Raw genomic sequence first — 19,065 nt, 5'->3', positions numbered from 1 at the left:
CCCCAGACCCCCAACAGAGCCCTCCATACCCCCAATAAAGCCCCCAGACCCCTATCAACCCCTCCAGACCCCTCCCTACAGCCCCTAGATCCCTACCAACCCCTCCACAGCTGCCAACTTGGCCCCCAGACCCTAATAACCTCTTTATACACCCCTCTACAGCCCCCAGACCCCAACAGAGCCCTCCACCCCCCCTATAGCTCTCAGACCCCAATGGACCCCCCCTCCAGACCCCCAGTAAAGCCCCCAGACCCCAACAACCCCTCCAGACCCCCAATAAAGCCTGCAGACCCCTATCAACCCCTCCAGACCCCAGTGGACCCCTCCAGACCCCCCCCTCCAGCCCCCAGACCCCTATCAACCCCTCCAGACCCCCCCCTCCAGCCCCCAAACCCTCAATAAAGCCCCCAGACCCCTATCAACCCCTCCACAGCTGCCAACTCAGCCCCCAGACCCCAACAACCCCTCCATATCCTCCTTATAGCTCTCAGAGCCCAATAGACCCCTCCAGACCCCCAGTAAAGCCCCCAGACCCCTATCAACCCCTCCAGACCCCAGTGGACCCCTCCAGACCACTTCTATAGCCCCCAGACCCCTATCAACCCCTCCAGACCCCCCCCTCCAGCCCCCAGACTCCTATCAACCCCTCCAGACCCCCCCCCTCCAGCCCCCAGACCCCCAATAAAGCCCCCAGACCCCTATTAACCCCTCCACAGCTGCCAACTCATCCCCAGACCCCAACGAACCCCTCCGGCCCCCCCCCCTCCAGCCCCCAGACCCCGATAACCCCTCCATACACCCCCAACAGACCCCAGACCCCCAACAGAGCCCTCCATACCCTCCCTACAGCCCCCAGACCCCTATCAACCCCTCCAGACCCCAGTGGACCCCTCCATATCCCCCCTCCAGCCCCCAGACCCCTATCAACCCCTCCACAGCTGCCAACTCAGCCCCCAGACCCCGACAACCCCCCCTACACCCCGTTCCACCCCCACGCCCCACTCCCACCCCCAGCACCCCACCGCCACCCGCCCCCCCTGCCCCCCAACCCGCCCCCACCCCCCGCACCCTGCAGCTGGAACAGGCTGGCGGCCTGGCGGCTGCAGCGCGGCCCGGCGGGGGCGATGGGCTGCAGGAAGGAGCGGTAGCCCTTGAGCAGGCAGGCCATGAAGCGCAGGAAGGCGGCGCGGATCTCCAGCTCCAGCTGCTTGTGCCGCCCGTACAGCAGCTCGTAGTCGCTCAGCAGCAGCTCCGGCGACGCCTCCTCCGCCGGCCGCTCCAACACTGCGGGGGGGGGGAGACGTGGCCACCCGCCCTTCGGACCCCCGCCCCCCCACCGACGGGGGGCCGAGAGACCCCGACCCCCCCGACCCCCCCGACCCCCCCGACCCCCCACCCCGCTCACTCTCGTGCAGCTGCTGGGCGAGGCTGTGCAGGGAGGACAGCAGCACCTTGCAGGGCCGGCGCGGCAGCGCCCGCGGGGACAGCAGCTTGCGCTCCTCGCTCCTGGGGGGGGATGGGGGCTGCAGCTGGGAACCCCGGCACCCAAACCTCCACCTGGCACCCAAACCCCCAGCACCCAAATCCCCCCCACCCAAACCCTCGGCACCCAAACCCCCAGCACCCAAACCCTCAGCACCCAAACCCCCAGCACCCAAACCCCCAGCACCCAAATCCCCGGCACCCAAATCCCCAGCACCCAAATCCCCAGCACCCAAACCCCCGGCACCCAAATCCCCGGCACCCAAACCCCCGGCACCCAAATCCCCAGCACCCAAACCCCCAGCACCCAAACCCCCGGCACCCAAACCCCCAGCACCCAAATCCCCGGCACCCAAATCCCCAGCACCCAAATCCCCAGCACCCAAACCCCCGGCACCCAAATCCCCGGCACCCAAATCCCCACCTGGCACCCAAACCCCCAGCACCCAAACCCCCGGCACCCAAACCCCCAGCACCCAAACCCCCGGCACCCAAATCCCCAGCACCCAAATCCCCACCTGGCACCCAAACCCCCAGCACCCAAACCCCCGGCACCCAAACCCCCAGCACCCAAATCCCCGGCACCCAAATCCCCAGCACCCAAATCCCCAGCACCCAAATCCCCAGCACCCAAATCCCCAGCACCCAAACCCCCGGCACCCAAACCCCCGGCACCCAAATCCCCAGCACCCAAACCCCCAGCACCCAAACCCCCACCTGGCACCCAAATCCCCAGCACCCAAACCCCCGGCACCCAAATCCCCAGCACCCAAACCCCCGGCACCCAAATCCCCGGCACCCAAATCCCCACCTGGCACCCAAACCCCCAGCACCCAAACCCCCGGCACCCAAACCCCCAGCACCCAAACCCCCGGCACCCAAATCCCCAGCACCCAAATCCCCACCTGGCACCCAAACCCCCAGCACCCAAACCCCCGGCACCCAAACCCCCCCAGCACCCAAACCCCCGGCACCCAAACCCCCAGCACCCAAACCCCCACCTGGCACCCAAACCCCCGGCACCCAAACCCCCACCTGGCACCCAAACCCCCGGCACCCAAACCCCCCCAGCACCCAAACCCCCGGCACCCAAACCCTCAGCACCCAAACCCCCCCAGCACCCAAACCCCCGGCACCCAAACCCTCGGCACCCAAACCCTCGGCACCCAAACCCCCGGCACCCAAACCCCCGGCACCCAAACCCCCAGCACCCAAATCCCCCCCACCCAAACCCTCGGCACCCAAACCCCACCCAGCACCCAAACCCCCGGCACCCAAACCCCCACCTGGCACCCAAACCCCCAGCACCCAAACCCCCACCTGGCACCCAAACCCCCGGCACCCAAACCCCCACCTGGCACCCAAACCCTCAGCACCCAAACCCCCCCCAGCACCCAAACCCCCGGCACCCAAACCCCCACCTGGCACCCAAACCCCCAGCACCCAAACCCCCACCTGGCACCCAAACCCCCGGCACCCAAACCCCCACCTGGCACCCAAACCCCCAGCACCCAAACCCCACCCAGCACCCAAACCCCCAGCACCCAAACCCTCAGCACCCAAACCCCCAGCACCCAAACCCCCGGCACCCAAACCCTCAGCACCCAAACCCCCAGCACCCAAATCCCCACCCAGCACCCAAACCCCCCCCAGCACCCAAAGCCCTGGCACCCAAACCCCCCCCCCCAGCACCCCCAAACCTGGCACCCCCACCCCTACCCCCCACCCTGAGGGTCCCAGCCCCCTGAGCACCCCCAAACCTGGCACCCAGATACCTCCATACCCCAGCACCCCAAAAACCCATCACCCCATCCCCCACCCTGAGGGTCCCAGCCCCCTGAGCACCCCCAAACCTGGCACCCCCCACCCCTACCCCCCACCCTGAGGGTCCCAGCCCTCCCAGCACCCCCAAAGCTGGCATCCAGGCACCTCCATACCCCAGCAGCCCAAAAACCCAGCACCCCAGCACCCCACCCTGAGGGTCCCAACCCACCCAGCACCCCCAAACCTGGCACCCCCCACCCCCATCCCCCACCCTGAGGGTCCCAGCCCTCCCAGCACCCCAAACCCAGGCCCCCCAGCACCCAGACAACCTGACATCGCACCCCCCCCCATCCCACCACCCTCAGCCCCCCCACAACGCAGCACCCAGCCGCCCTGCACCCCAAAAACCCCATCGCCCCCCCGCCCCCCACCCCCAGGGGCAGCAGGACGTTCGGGTGGGCGCCGAGCCCCCCCCCCCCCCTCACTGGAAGATGCTGTTGGTGTCCAGGTCCACGAAGATGACGTCGCGCGGCGGCTCGTGGAGGTCGAAGTAGCTGGAATGCAGGCCTACAACGAAGGGCACGGGGGCACTCAGCACGTCGCACAGCGCCAGCGGGCACAGCGGGATGTAGGGGCACTGCCAGCGCAGGGGGAAGATCATCTGGGGACAGACAGCCGTCAGCGCGCCCGCCTCCCACCGCCCGGTACCAAAGCCCCCCGCCGCCCCCCTCACCGACACCAGCGCCTCTCCCACGCTGGTCAGCACGTCGGGCCGCAGGGAGTGGATGAGCAGCTTCTGCTCCGTCAGCACGGCCACCAGCAGCGCCACCGCCTGCTCCGCGCCCAGCGTCTGCAGCAGGGTCACAAAGCTCGCCCCGCTGCGGGGCCGCGTCAGCCGCGCGCCCTGGGCTCTGGGCACCGCGGGGCGCCTCGTCCGGCCCCAGGGATGTGGGGGACCCCGGGGACACGAGGGAACACAGCGCCACGTCCGTCCCCAGTGCCATGTGGGACCCCGGGGACACGAGGGAACCCAGAGCCACGTCCGTCCCCAAAGCCACGAGGGAACACAGGGCCACCTCCATCCCCAAAGGCACCAGGGACCCCAACATCACGTCCGTCCCCAGAGCCAAGTGGGACCCCAGGGCCACGTCTGTCCCCAAAGCCACAAGGGACCCCAAAGTGACATCCACCCCCAAAGCCACAAGGGAACCCAGGGCCACCTCTGTCCCCAAAGACACGAGGGACCCCAAAGCCACCTCCGTCCCCAGAGCCGCGTCCATCCCCAAAGCCACAAGGGACCCGAAAGCCACATCCATTCCCAAAGATGTGAGAGATCCCAAAGCCACGAGGAACCCCAACACCACATCCATCCCCAAAGCCAGAGGGACCCCAAAGCCACCTCCATCCCCAGTGCCACGTCCATCCCCAAAGCCACATGGGACCCCAGGGCCACCTCCGTCCCCAAAGACATCAGGGACCCCAACATCACGTCCGTACCCAGTGCCATGTGGGACCCCAGGGCCACATCCACCCCCAAAGCCACGAGGGAACCCAGAGCCACGTCTGTCCCCAAAGGCACCAGGGACCCCAGGGCCACCTCTGTCCCCAGAGCCATGTGGGACCCCAGGGCCACGAGGGAACACAGCGCCACATCTGTCCCCAAAGGCACCAGGGATCCCAGGGCCACAAGGGAACCCAGGGCCACATGGGACCCCAAAGCCACAAGGGATCCCAACACCACGTCCATCCCCAAAGATGTGAGGGGTCCCAGGGCCACGAGGGATCCCAAAGCCACATCTGTCCCCAGTGCCATGTCTGTCCCCAAAGCCATGTAGGACCCCAGAGCAACAAGGGATCCCAAAGCCACGTCCATCCCCAGTGCCACGTCCCCATCACCACGAGGGACCCCATTGTCACATCCATCCCTACATCCGTCCCCACTGCCACGTCCCCATCCCGACGTCCGTCCCCATTGCCACATCCCCACTGCCACGTCCCCATTGTCACGTCCCCATCCCACATCCATCCCCACTGCCGCGTCCCCATCACCGTGTGGGACCCCAACCCCACGTCCCCAACCCCACACACCCCGCTGTCACACCCCCATCACCACATCTGCTCCCAGCGCCACGTCCCAAATGCCACGTCCCCCATCCCAAATGCCATGTCCCCCCCCCGTGTGACCCCATTACTGCGCCCCCACCCCCGTGTGACCCCATTCCTGCCCCCCACCTGAGCGGCAGCGGCGACGAGACGGGCTGGCACAGCAGCAGGCTGTCGTATGGGGACATCTGTGGGGCGGGGGGCAGTGAGGGGCGGCGGGGGGACTTGTGGGGTGGGGGGGGCAGGGAGGGATTTGGGATGGAGGGATTTGGGATGGGGCAGAGATGGGGGCAGGGAGTGACGTGGGGACGGGGTGAGGGGGAGGCGGGTGATGGGGTTATGGGGTTATGAGGGTTATGGAGTTATGGGGTTGTGGCAGTGATGGGGTGATGGGGTTATGGGGTTGTGGCAGTGATGGGATTATGAGGTAATGGCAATGATGTGGTGATGGGGTTATGGGGTGATGGAGGTTATGGGGTTGTGGGGTGATGGAGTTGTAGGGTGATAGGGATATGGGGTGACGGGGGTTATGGGGTGACAGGGGTTATGGGGTGATGGGGATATGGGGTGATGGGGTTATGGGGTGATGGGGATATGGGGTGATGGGGATATGGAGTGATGGGGTTATGGGGTGATGGCAGCAATGGGGTGATGGGGTTGTGGGGTGATGAGGTGATGGGGTGATGGGGATACGGCATGATGGGGGGTGATGAGGTTGTGGGGTGATGGGGATATGGGGTGACGGGGTGATGGGCTGATGGGGTTGTGGGATGGTGGAGTTGTGGGGTTGTGGGGTGATGGGGTGATGAGATGATGGGGTTGTGGGGCGGTGGGGATACGGGGTTATGGCAAAGATGGGGTGCTGGGGTTGCGGGGATATGGGGTGCTGGGGTTGTGGGGTGATGGGGGTGACGGGGTTGTGGGGTGCTGGGGTTGTGGGGTGGCGGGGTGACGAGGTGGTGGGTTGTGGGGCCCCACTCACCTGCACGAGGATCCGCGGGCGCTGCGGGGACGGGAAGGGGACGTTGTGCATGAAGTGCGCGATGTGCCTGCGGGGTGCGGGGCCACACCGTGGGTCGGGGGTCACAGCAGCGCCCCACAGCCACCCCACAGCCCCACAGCCACCCCACGGCCACCCCACAGCCACCCCACAGCCCCACAGCCACCCCACAGCCACCCCACAGCCCCACAACCGCCCCACAGCCACCCCACAGCCCCACAACCACCCCACGGCCACCCCACAGCTGCCCCACAGCCACCCCATTGCCACCCTACATGCCCCCAGCTGCCCCACAGCCACCCTATTGTCACCCATGGTCCCTCACCCACCCCACAGCCCCACAGCCACCCCATGGCCCCCCAGCCGCCCCACAGTCCCGCAGCCACACCACAGCCACCCCATTGCCACCCTACAGCCCCACAGCTGCCCCACAGCTGCGCCCCAACCACCCTATTGTCACCCATGGCCCCCCAGCCGCCCCACAGCCCCCCGATTTCCACCCTACAGCCCCACAGCCGCCCCACAGCCGCCCCATTGCCACCCTACAGCCACCCCACAGCCACCCCATGGCCCTGCAGCCCCACTGATGCCCTGCAGCCACCCCACAGCCACCCCACGGCCCCACAGCCGCCCCATTGCCACCCTACAGCCACCCCACAGCCACCCCATGGCCCCGCAGCCCCACTGCTGCCTTGCAGCCACCCCACGGCCCCCCAGCCGCCCCATTGCGACCCACGCCCCCCGCCCGCCATGCCCACAGCTCTCACGCCTCGAGCGGCAGGACGTGGGGCCCCGACACGGAGTAGCGGTAGAGGAACATGAGGAACTTGCGGAAGACGTCGAAGAACGGCCAGTGCGACAGCACGCAGATGCTCTTCCGGCTGTGCAGCGAGCGGCCGCCCACGGGGCGCCGGTCCACCACGCTCAGCAGCCCCAGGCGCAGCCGCTGCTTCTCCGACAGCCGCTCGGCCGGGAACGGCTCGTGGAACTGGATGGCGGCGCCGTACACCTGCAGGGGGCGCGCTGGAGGCGGAGCGGGCCGGCAGCCCGACCCACGGCGCGACCCACAGCGCGACCCACGGCGTGACCCATAGCGCGACCCACGGCGCGACCCACAGCGCGACCCACGGCGCGACCCATAGCGTGACCCACAGCCTGACCCATAGCGCGACCCATAGCGTGACCCACGGCGCGACCCATAGCGCGACCCACGGCGTGACCCATAGCCTGCCCCATAGCCTGACCCACAGCCTGACCCATAGCGCGACCCATAGCGTGACCCACGGCGCGACCCATAGCGTGACCCATAGCCTGACCCATAGCCTGACCCACAGCCTGACCCATAGCGTGACCCATAGCGTGACCCATAGCCTGCCCCATAGCCTGCCCCATAGCGCGACCCATAGCGCGACCCACAGCCTGCCCCATAGCCTGACCCACAGCCTGACCCACGGCGCGACCCATAGCGCGACCCACAGCCTGCCCCATAGCCTGACCCATGGCGCGACCCACGGCGTGACCCATAGCCTGACCCATAGCGTGACCCACAGCCTGACCCACAGCCTGCCCCATAGCGAGACCCACGACGTGACCCACGGCGCGACCCATAGCCTGCCCCATAGCGCGCCCCATAGCGCGACCCATAGCCTGACCCATAGCCTGCCCCATAGCCTGCCCCATAGCCTGACCCACGGCGCGACCCATAGCCTGACCCACGGCGTGACCCATAGCCTGCCCCATAGCCTGCCCCATAGCGTGACCCACAGCCTGCCCCATAGCCTGCCCCATAGCCTGCCCCATAGTGTGACCCACGGCGCGACCACGGCGCGACCCACAGCGTGACCCATAGCCTGCCCCATAGCGCGACCCACAGCCTGCCCCATAGCGTGACCCACGGCCCACCCCACGGCATGACCCACGGCATGACCCATAGCGTGAACCACAGCCTGCCCCTCAGCCCGCCTGCCCCACAGCCGCCCCCCAGCCGTCCCCCAGCCCTGCCCCACAGCTGCCCCCCAGCCACTCCCCTCCCTGCCCCCCGGCTGCCCCCCGCCCTGCCCCACAGCCGCCCCCCATCCTGCCTTGTCCCCGGAGGCGCCGGTCAGCACGAAGGTGGAGAAGACGGGCAGCGGGTATTTGGTGCCGGCCGGCCAGCTCTCGATGGTGGCCCCCATGGGGAGGCAGAAGACGGGCACAGAGCCGGGCAGCGGGAACGCGGCGCTGTCCTCCTCCGGGTAACGGCCCAGCAGCCCTGTGGTGTGGGGCAGGGTGTGGGGCAGGGAGTGGGGCACGGTGGGGCACAGTGTGGGACATGGAGCGGGGCACAGTGGGGCACAGAGTGGGACATGGCGTGGGGCACAGTGGGGCACAGTGGGGCACAGAGTGGGGTGCAGTGTGGGACACGGTATGGGGCATGATGTGGGGCAGGGTGTGGGGCACAGGGGGGCACAGCATGGGACATGGCGTGGGGCACAGTGGGGCACAGAGTGGGGCCCAGAGTGGGGTGCAGGGTGGGATGCGGTATGGGGCATGATGTGGGGCAGGGAGTGGGGCACAGTGGGGCACGGTGTGGGGCACAGAGTGGGGTGCAGTGTGGGGCAGAGAGGGCAGGGTGTGGGGCATGGTGTGGGGCACAGAGCAGGGTGCAGTGTGGGACGCAGTATGGGGCATGATGTGGGGCAGGGAGTGGGGCACAGAGTGGGGTGCAGTGTGGGGCACGCAGTGGGGCAGAGTGCAGGATGAGATGTGGGGCACAGTGTGCAGCATGGAGTGGATCAGTGTGGGACACGATATGGGGCAGGGTGTGGGGCACAGAGTGGGGTGCAGTGCAGGATGCAGCGTGGGACACCGCACAGGGCACGGTGTGGGGCAGGGTGTGGGGCGCAGCGGTGCCACTCCCCCCATAGGGCACCGCCTGCCCCTGCTGGCACTGCGCGCCCCACGGTGCCCAGGGTTGGGGGGGGGCGATGCAGCCACCCACAGCCCCACTGCCCTCCACCCCATTGCAGCCCCACACAGCCCCACTGCCCCCCAACCCCACATCCCACCACCCCACAGCCCCCCACAACCCCACACAGCCCCATTCATCCCCACACAACCCCATGACCCCCACCCCATATCCCAGCACCCCACAGCCCCACACAGCCCCATAGAGCCCCACGCAGCCCCCCCGCCCCGCACCCACCTGCCTCGTACACCAGCGTGTTCCCTTTGGCCATGGCGAGTTTGTAGCACAGGAACAGCGCCGGGCCCCACTGGGGGGACAGCGGGGTCAGCGGGGCCCAAAGCCACGGCTGGGGGTCGGGGGGGGCCACACCCACAGCAATGGGGTTGGAGGAGGGTCCCATACCCAAAGCAATGGGGTCAAGGTGTCCCCCACCCACATCACGGGCTCAGGGGTCCCATACCCACAACAGTGGGGTCAGGGCATCCCGCACCCACATCAGTGGGCTCAGGGTCCCCCACCCACATCTATAGGACCAGGACACCCCCCCACCCACAGCAATAGGGTCGGGGGATCCCAGGGGTTCCCCCACCCACATCAAAGGGTTTGGGGTTCCAATCCCAAAGCAATGGGGTCAGGGCATCCTGCACCCCATCAATGGGTCCCAGGTTACCCCCACCCCATCAATGGGTCCCATGGGTTCCCCCACCCCATCAATGGGGTCAGGGGGTCCCAGGTTCCTGCACCCCATCAATGGGTGCCATGTGTTCCCTCCCCCCATCATTGGGTCCCATGGGTCCCCCCCCCATCAATGGGTCCCAGGCTCCCGCACCCCATCAATGGGGTCGGGGGGTCCCATGGGGTCCTGCACCCACATCAATGGGGTCAGGGGATCCCATGGCTCCCGCACCCCATCAATGGGGTCAGTAGGGTCCTGCACCCCATTCAATGGGGTCAGGGCATCCCACACCCCATCAATGGGGTCAGGGGGTCCCAGGCTCCCGCACCCCATCAATGGGTCCCAGGTTCCCACACCCCATCAATGGGCTCAGTGGGGTCCTGCACCCCCATCAATGGGTCCCATGGGTCCCGTACCCACATCACTGGGTCCCAGGTTCCTGCACCCCATCAATGGGGTCCCATGGGTTCCGCACCCACATCAATGGGGTCAGGGGGTCCCATGGCTTCCCGCACCCCCATAATGGGGTCAGGACATCCCACACCCCATCAATGGGTCCCACAGGTCCTGCACCCCCATAATGGGGTCAGAGGGTCCCATGGGGTCCCGCACCCCCATAATGGGGTCAGGGCATCCCCCACCCCATCAATGGGGTCAGGGGGTCCCAGGCTCCCGCACCCCATCAATGGATCCCAGGTTCCTGCACCCCATCAATGGGTCCCACGGCTCCCCCCCCCATCAATGGGTCCCAGGTTCCCCCCCATCACTGGGTCCCATGGGTTCCCACCCCCCACCCCTGCGTCCCAGGCTCCCGCACCCCATCAATGGGGTCAGGGGGTCCCATGGGTTCCTGCCCCCCACCCCTGTGTCCCAGGTCCCCCCCCCCATCAACGGATCCCAGGTTCCCCCTCCCCCATCAATGGGGTCAGGGGGTCCCACGGTTCCCGCACCCACATCAATGGGTCCCATGGTTCCCCCCCCATCACTGGGTCCCAGGTCCTGCACCCCATCAATGGGGTCCCATGGGTTCCTGCCCCCCACCCCTGTGTCCCAGGTCCCCCCCCCATCACTGGGTCCCATGGGTTCCCCCACCCCATCAATGGGGCCAGGGGGTCCCAGGTTCCCCCCCCCCATCACTGGGTCCCACGGGCTCCCCCCCCATCAATGTGGTCACTGTGTCCCAGGTCCCCCCCGCATCCCAGGCTCGCGCAGCGCCGCACCGTGCCGCAGTTGAGGCTGCGCTCCACGCGGCTGAAGGTGTGCGGGACGCTCTCGCCGCGGCCCGGCATCACGAGGCACAGATCGGTGACGCCCAGCGCCGCGTGGCCGCGCTCCGCCGCCCGCCGGTACGACAGGAAGCAGCGCGGGGCGCCCGGGGCGCCGGCCGCCAGGTTGGCACAGCGGCTGTACGGCGTCGTGTCCACCAGGCGGAAACCGGGGCGCGGCGCGTCGCGGCCCTCGCAGTGAACCCTGCGGGGCGAGGGGGGGCTGTGGGGCACTGCGGGGCGCTGTGGGGCGCTGTGGGGCGCTGTGGGGCGCTGTGGGGCGCTATGGGGTGCAGTGGGGCACAGCGAAGCCCTGTGGGGCGCTATGGGGCGCTATGGGGTGCAGTGGGGCACAGCGAAGCCCTGTGGGGCGCTATGGGGCGCTATGGGGTGCAGTGGGGCACAGCGAAGCCCTATGGGGCACTGCGGGGCGCTATGGGGCACAGTGGAGCTCTATGGGGCACAGTGGGGCACAGCGAAGCCCTATGGGGTGCTATGGGGTGCTATGGGGCGCAGTGGGGCACAGCGAAGCCCTACGGGGTGCTATGGGGCGCTATGGGGCGCAGTGGAGCTCTATGGGGCACAGTGGGGCACAGCGAAGCCCTATGGGGCTCTATGGGGCACAGTGGGGCTCTATGGGACGCAATGAAGCCCTATGGGGTGCTATGGGGCGCTATGGGGCATAGTGGATCCCTATGGGGCGCTATGGGGCGCAATGAAGCCCTACGGGGCACTATGGGCGCTATGGGCACTATGGGGTGCAATGAAGCCCTATGAGGTGCTATGGGGCGCTATGGGGCGCAGCGGGGTGCTATGGGGCGCATGGGGCGCAATGAAGCCCTATGGGGCGCTATGGGGCACTATGGGCGCTATGGGGCATAGTGGAGCCCTATGGGGTGCTATGGGGCGCAGCGGGGTGCTATGGGGCGCAATGAAGCCCTACGGGGTGCTATGGGGCGCTATGGGGCGCAGTGGGGCACAGCGAAGCCCTATGGGGTGCTGCGGGGCGCTATGGGGCACTATGGGGCATAGTGGAGCCCTATGGGGCGCTATGGGGCGCAATGAAGCCCTACGGGGTGCTATGGGGTGCTATGGGGCGCAATGAAGCCCTATGGGGTGCTATGGGTGCTATGGGGCGCAATGAAGCCCTATGGGCGCTATGGGGCATAGTGGAGCCCTATGGGGCGCAGTGGGGTGCTATGGGGCGCAATGAAGCCCTATGGGGTGCTATGGGTGCTATGGGGTGCAATGAAGCCCTTTGGGGCGCTATGTGGCGCTACGGGCGCAGTGGGGCATAGTGGAGCCCTATGGGGTGCAGTGGGGCGCTATGGGGCGCAATGAAGCCCTATGGGGCGCTATGGGCGCTATGGGGCGCAATGAAGCCCTATGGGGCGCTATGGGGCGCGATGAAGCCCTATGGAGCGCTATGGGGCATAGTGGAGCCCTATGGGGCGCAATGAAGCCCTATGGGGCGCTATGGGGCATAGTGGAGCCCTACGAGGCGCAGTGGGGCGCTATGGGGCGCAATGAAGCCCTATGGGGCGCTATGGGTGCTATGGGGTGCAATGAAGCCCTATGGGGCGCTATGGGCGCTATGGGGCCCAATGAAGCCCTATGGGGCGCTATGGGGCATAGTGGAGCCCTATGGGGCGCAGTGGGGCGCTATGGGGCGCAATGAAGCCCTATGGGGCGCTACGGGCGCAGTGGGGCACAGTGGAGCCCTATGGGGCGCAGTGGGGCGCTATGGGGCGCAATGAAGCCCTATGGGGCGCTATGGGGCATAGTGGAGCGCTATGGGGCGCTATGGGGCGCTATGGGGCATAGTGGAGCCCTATGTGGTGCTATGGGGCGCAATGAAGCCCTATGGGGCGCTATGGGCGCTATGGGGCGCAGTGAAGCCCTATGGGGCGCTATGGGGTGCAATGAAGCCCTATGGGGCGCAGTGGGGCACAGTGGAGCCCTATGGGGCGCTATGGGGCCCGATGAAGCCCTATGGGGCGCAGTGGGGCGCAATGAAGCCCTATGGGGCGCAGTGGGGCGCAATGAAGCCCTATGGGGCGCTATGGGGCCCAATGAAGCCCTATGGGGCACAGTGGGGCACAGTGGAGCCCTATGGGGCGCTATGGGGTGCAATGAAGCCCTATGGGGCGCAGTGGGGCACAGTGGAGCCCTATGGGGCGCTATGGGTGCTATGGGGCACAATGAAGCCCTATGGGGCGCAGTGGGGCACAGTGGAGCCCTATGGGGCGCAGTGGGGCGCTATGGGGCACAGTGAAGCCCTATGGGGCACAGTGGGGCACAGTGGAGCCCTATGGGGCGCAGTGGGGCGCTATGGGGTGCAGTGGAGCCCTATGGGGCGCAGTGGGGCGCTATGGGGCGCAATGAAGCCCTATGGGGCGCTATGGGCGCTATGGGGCATAGTGGAGCGCTATGTGGTGCAATGAAGCCCTATGGGGCGCTATGGGGCGCTACGGGCGCTATGGGGCGTAGTGGAGCCCTATGGGGCGCAGTGGGGCGCTATGGGGCGCAATGAAGCCCTGCGGGGCGCAGTGGGGCACAGTGGAGCGCTATGGGGCGCAGTGGAGCGCTATGGGGCACAGTGGGGCACAGTGGAGCCCTATGGGGCGCTATGGGTGCTATGGGGCGCAGTGGGGCACAGTGGAGCCCTATGGGGCGCCATGGGTGCTATGGGGCACAATGAAGCCCTATGGGGCGCTATGGGGCGCTATGGGGCACAGTGAAGCCCTATGGGGCGCAGTGGGGCACAGTGGAGCGCTATGGGGCACAGTGGGGCACAGTGGAGCCCTATGGGGCACTATGGGGCGCAATGAAGCCCTATGGGGCGCTATGGGGTGCAACGAAGCCCTATGGGGCGCAGTGGGGCGCTATGGGGCGCAGTGGAGCCCTATGGGGCGCAGTGGGGCGCAGTGGGGCGCTATGGGGCGCAGTGAAGCCCTATGGGGCGCAGTGGGGCACAGTGGAGCCCTATGGGGCGCAGTGGGGCGCTATGGGGTGCAGTGGAGCCCTATGGGGCGCTATGGGTGCTATGGGGCGCTATGGGGCGCTATGGGGCGCAGTGGGGCAGCCGGCGCTCACCCCAGCTCGAGCAGCGGCGGTTTGTCGCGGCCGCGCCGGTAGCACAGGAACATCTGCGCGCTGTGCAGGAGCCCCGCGCTCAGCTCCGCCGGGCGGCCGCCGGCCGTGCGCTCGATGCACGTGAAGCCGTGCGGCACCTCCTCGCCCTGCGAGCGGATGATCAGCGCCACGTCCGTGATCGGCTCCCCGCGCCGCGCCGGCCGCTGCTCCGCGTCCTCCAGCGGCCGCGACGCGTCCGCCAGCCCCGCCACCACGAAGTAATCCAGCAGCTGCGGCGGCCGCTCCTCCGCCATCCTCCGGCCGCGGGACGGGGACCTGCGGGGACCTGCGGGAGACCCCAAAGGGGGGGGGGGGACCCCTATGGGGACCTGCAGGAGACCCCAAACGGGATGGGGAGACCCCAAAGGGAGCGGGGAGGAGGAGACCCCTATGGGGACATGGGGAGACCCCAAAGGGGGCAGGGAGGGGACCCGATGGGGGCCTGCAGGAGACCCCGAGAAGATCCCAAAAGAGACAGGGAGGAGGAGACCCCAAAGGGAACAGGGGGGAGACCCCTATGGGGACCTGCAGGAGACCCCGTGGAGACCCCAACAATGGAGACCCCGAGGAGACCCCAAAAGAGACTGGGAAGAGGAGACCCCAAAGGGGGTAGGGGGGACCCTAAAGGGGGCGGGGAGGGGACCCGATGGGGGCCTGCAGGAGACCCCAATGGAGACCCCGAGGAGACCCCTATGGGGATGGGGAGGAGGAGACCCTATGGGGACCTGCAGGAGACCCCGAATGAGATGGGGGCAGGAGACCCCAAAGGGGACCTGCAGGAGACCCCAGTGAGGATGGGGGGAGGAGACCCCAATGGGGATGGGGGCAGACCCCAAAGGGGGTGGGGGGAGACCCCGAGGAGACCCCAATGGGGATGGAGCAGAGGAGACCCTTATGGGGATGGGTGGGGAGACCCCTATGGAGATGGGGGAAGGAGACCCCAAAGGGGATGGGGGGGAGGAGACCCCAATAGAGGTGCAGAGGAGGCCCCAGTGGGGATGGGGGCTGGAGACCCCAAAAGTGACGGGGAGGAGTAGACCCCAACGGGGACGGGGGGAGGAGACCCTTATGGGGATGGGGGGCAGACCCCAAAGGGGATGCGGGGTGGAGACCCCTATGGGGATGGGGGGGAGACCCTAATAGAGACCCAGAGGAGACCCCAATGGGGACGGGGAGAAGACCCCAATAAAGACCTGGAGAAAACCCCAAAGGAGACCCCAGTAGGGACCAGGAGGAGCCCCCGGTGCCTCCCAGTTCCCCCCCCCCGAGGGCCTCAGAGCCGCTGTGGGGCGGACGGGAAAAGGGAAGGAAGTGGGGGGGGCACAGCGGGGTGCTGCTATGGGGGAAGTTGTGGGGGTGGCGCTGTAGGGCTGAACCGGGGGGCTGGCACTTGTGGGGCTGATGTTGTAGGGCTGGCGCTATGGGGCCAGCCCTATGGGGCTGATACTGTAGGGCTGGCACTTGTGGGGCTGGCCCTATGGGGCTGATATTGTAGGGCTGGCACTTGTGGGGCTGGCCCTATGGGGCTGATATTGTAGGGCTGGCACTATGGGGCTGGTACTTGTGGGGCTGGTACTGTAGGGCTGGCGCTATGGGGCACTATGGGGCACTATGGGGCTGGCACTTGTGGGGCTGGCACCACAGAGTTCCCCCCTCCCCAAACACGCAGACCCCCAAAAGGAACCGTGTCCCCCCCCAGCCCCAAAACCCCACAGCGCGACCTCTGCAGCCTGAGGCCCCAAACAGGTCCTATGCACCCCAAACAGACCCTATGTGCCCCAAAGCAGGTCCTATACACCCCAAACAGACCCTATACACCCCACAGTACGTCCTATGCACCCCAAACTGCCCCTATGTGCCCCATCGCAGTCCCCATGCACCCCACACAGATCCCATAAGCCCCACAGCAGATCTGTGTGCCACATAACAGATCCCACGCACCCCAAGCAGACCCTATACACCCCATAGCAGGTCCTATAAACCCCACAGCAGGCCCTGTGTGCCCCATAGCAGTCCCTATATACTCCAAACAGAACTTCTGCACCCCACAACATGCCCTATGTGCCCTATAGCATGTCCTATGCGCCCCATAGCCGGCCATACACACCCCAATCAGACCCTATAAGCCCCATAGCAGGCCCTATAAGCCCCATAGCAGGCCCTACAGACCCCACAGGCCCCACAGCAGACCCTACAGGCCCCATAGCAGACCCTAGAAGCCCCACAGCAGGCCCCACAGGCCCCACAGCAAACCCTATAGGCCCTATAGGCCCCACAGCAGGCCCTACAAACCCCACAGCAGACCCTACAGGCCCCACAGCAAACCCTATAAGCCCCACAGCAGGCCCTACAAACCCCACAGCAAACCCTATAAGCCCCACAGCAGGCCCTATAGGCCCCATAGCAGACCCTATAGGCCCCATAGGCCCCATAGCAGACCCTACAGGCCCCACAGCAAACCCTATAAGCCCCACAGCAGGCCCTACAGACCCTACAGGCCCCACAGCAGGCCCTACAAACCCCACAGCAGACCCTTTAAGCCCCATAGCAGACCCTACAGGCCCCATAGCAGGCCCTACAGGCCCCATAGCAGGCCCTACAGGCCCTATAAGCCCCATAGCAGACCCTACAGGCCCCACAGCAGACCCTACAGGCCCTACAAACCCCACAGCAGACCCTACAGGCCCCACAGGCCCCACAGCAGGCCCTGCCCGCCCCACATCCGCCCCCATTCACTCACAGCCAACCCCACGGCGCCCCATTCCCTCCCTCCCGACCCAGCGGGGCTCCGTGCCCCCCGTTGTGCCCCGCTCTCCCCCAGGACCCCCGCCGGCCCCGTTCCGACCCCCCGCCCCGAACCCCGCGCCGTTACCTGGGCCGGGCCGGGCGCTGCGCTGTGCGCTACGGCGCTGCCGGTTGGGCTCCGCGCCGCCACAGCGCCGCCGTGCGGCCGGGAGGAAGCGCTGCGCCGCGCCGCGGAAGGAGCCGGGGGGGGGCGGAGGTTGGGGGACCCCCCCCCCATCCCCGTGCCCCACAAACGGACCCCAAAACCGCCACGACGCACACAGGGACCCCCCCCCAAAGCCCCGAAGTGCCGGGAGCCGCCCCAAGGAGCCCCTCGGAGACCCCCAGGAGCCCCCCAGGTCCCCCTCCTCACGGCCCCCCCGACACCCCCAGAGCCCCCCGTCCCCCCCCCGGGGTTCCCCCAGAACCCCCCCCCCCCACCCAGGGATTCCCGAGACCCCAGCCCCCCCCCAAGACCCCAATCCTCAGCCCAGGGATCCCCCAAAACCCCTCCGAGACCCCCGGGACCCCCCAGCCCCTCCCCCAAGGACCCCAAAACCCACCCAGGGACCCCAACCTCCCCCCACAAAGACCCCCCCCAAAAGACCCCCCCCCCAGCACCCCCTGCTCCCCCAAAGACCCCCCTCCAAACGACCCCCCCCGTACCCCCTGCATCCCCCAAAACAGCCCCCCAAAGGACCCCCCAGCACCCCCTGCCCCCAAAGACCCCCCCCAAAAGATCCCCCAAAACCCCTTGCCCTCCCCAATGACCCAAAGACCCCCCCCAAAAGACCCCCCCCAGAACCCCCTTCCCCCCCTAAAGACCCCCCAGTGCCCCCCGCCCTCCCCCAAAAGACCCCCCCAAAAGCCCCCCCAAAATGACCCCACCCAGAACTCCTTGTCCCCCCCAAAGACCCCCAAAAGACCCCCTCAATACCCCCTGCCCCCCAAAGACCCCCCCAAAGACCCCCCAAAACCTCCTGCCCCCCCAAAGACCCCCAAAAGATCCCCCAAAAGACCCCCCCCAATACCCCCTGCCCCCCCCAAAGACCCCCAAAAGACCCCCAGAACCCTCTGCCCCCCAAACCCCCCCCAAAAGACCCCTCCCCAGTACCCCCTGCCCTCCCCCCAAAGACCCCCTCAGTACCGTCTGCCCCCCAAAGACCCCCCCCCAAAAATCCCCCAAAACCTCCTGCCCCCCCAAAGACCCCCTCAGTACCCACTGGTCCCCAAAGACCCCCCAAAGACCCCCCCAAAAGATCCCCCAAAAGTCCCCCAGTACCCTCTGCCCCCCCAAACCCCCCCAAAAGACCCCCCCCAGTACCCCCTGTCCTCCCCCCAAAGACCCCCACAGGACCCTCTGCCCCCCACAGACCCCCCCAAAAATCCCCCAAAACCTCCTGCCCCCCCACAGACCCCCCCCAAAAAGACCCCCTCAATACCCCTGCCCCCCCAAAGACCCCCCAGTACCCACTGCCCCCCAAGGACCCCCCAAAGACCCCCCCAGTATCTCCTCCCCCCCCCCCGCCCCAATCTGCCCCCCCACAGCCCCCCCCCCCCCATCACCCCCCCCAATCACCGCCACACGCCTTTAATTAACATATATTTTAAAAAATAATAATAATAATAAATCACTCTGGCTTCCTCCCGGCGGGGGGGGGCGCGGTTCTGAAGGGGGGGGGGGGGGAAGTTGGGGGGGGGGTCCGTCCGTCCGTCCGTCCATCCCCCATTTCCCCCCCCCCCCGCGCCCCCCTCCCAGCCGAGGGACCCCGAGCAGAAGTGCTGTGCCCCCCCCGCTGGGGGGCGGGGCGCATAGGCGGCGTAGCGGGGGGGGGGCAGGGGGGGGTCTCATTAACATGGTAATTAGCCGGGAAACGCCAAACCGGAGCGGCCCCCCCGGCCCGGGCTC

The 19,065-nt window shown here is 67.5% G+C and overlaps 1 protein-coding gene across 5 annotated transcripts in view; it reads right to left on the bottom strand.

The window, feature by feature from the left end:
• The window catches only part of DENND4B (DENN domain containing 4B), a 28,398-nt gene extending 11,087 nt beyond the window's left edge, over window positions 1-17,311 (bottom strand). For 2 of the 5 annotated variants that reach the window (XM_090127171.1, XM_090127172.1), the window contains exons 1-12: window positions 17,245-17,311; window positions 14,334-14,658; window positions 11,193-11,442; window positions 9,534-9,603; window positions 8,431-8,600; window positions 7,117-7,358; window positions 6,332-6,398; window positions 5,479-5,537; window positions 3,980-4,124; window positions 3,732-3,907; window positions 1,406-1,506; window positions 1,069-1,284 (exon numbers count right to left, since the gene is read on the bottom strand). In XM_090127171.1, the coding sequence (XP_089983297.1) occupies window positions 1,069-1,284; window positions 1,406-1,506; window positions 3,732-3,907; window positions 3,980-4,124; window positions 5,479-5,537; window positions 6,332-6,398; window positions 7,117-7,358; window positions 8,431-8,600; window positions 9,534-9,603; window positions 11,193-11,442; window positions 14,334-14,626 (1,789 nt within the window). In that variant the 5' untranslated portion in view covers window positions 14,627-14,658; window positions 17,245-17,311. Of the gene's footprint in view, window positions 1-1,068; window positions 1,285-1,405; window positions 1,507-3,731; window positions 3,908-3,979; window positions 4,125-5,478; window positions 5,538-6,331; window positions 6,399-7,116; window positions 8,601-9,533; window positions 9,604-11,192; window positions 11,443-14,333; window positions 14,659-17,244 lie in introns of all 5 variants that reach the window. The other 3 variants (XM_090127168.1, XM_090127169.1, XM_090127170.1) reach the window with 2 other exon arrangements.
• Between the last annotated feature and the right edge of the window lie 1,754 nt (window positions 17,312-19,065).

This window comes from Phasianus colchicus, chromosome 30, assembly GCF_987193195.1.
Source record: "Phasianus colchicus chromosome 30, bPhaCol1.hap1.1, whole genome shotgun sequence".
Lineage (NCBI taxonomy): Eukaryota > Metazoa > Chordata > Aves > Galliformes > Phasianidae > Phasianus > Phasianus colchicus.
Note: the sequence above shows the minus strand (reverse complement) of the source record. Positions and strands in the feature narration are given on the sequence as shown.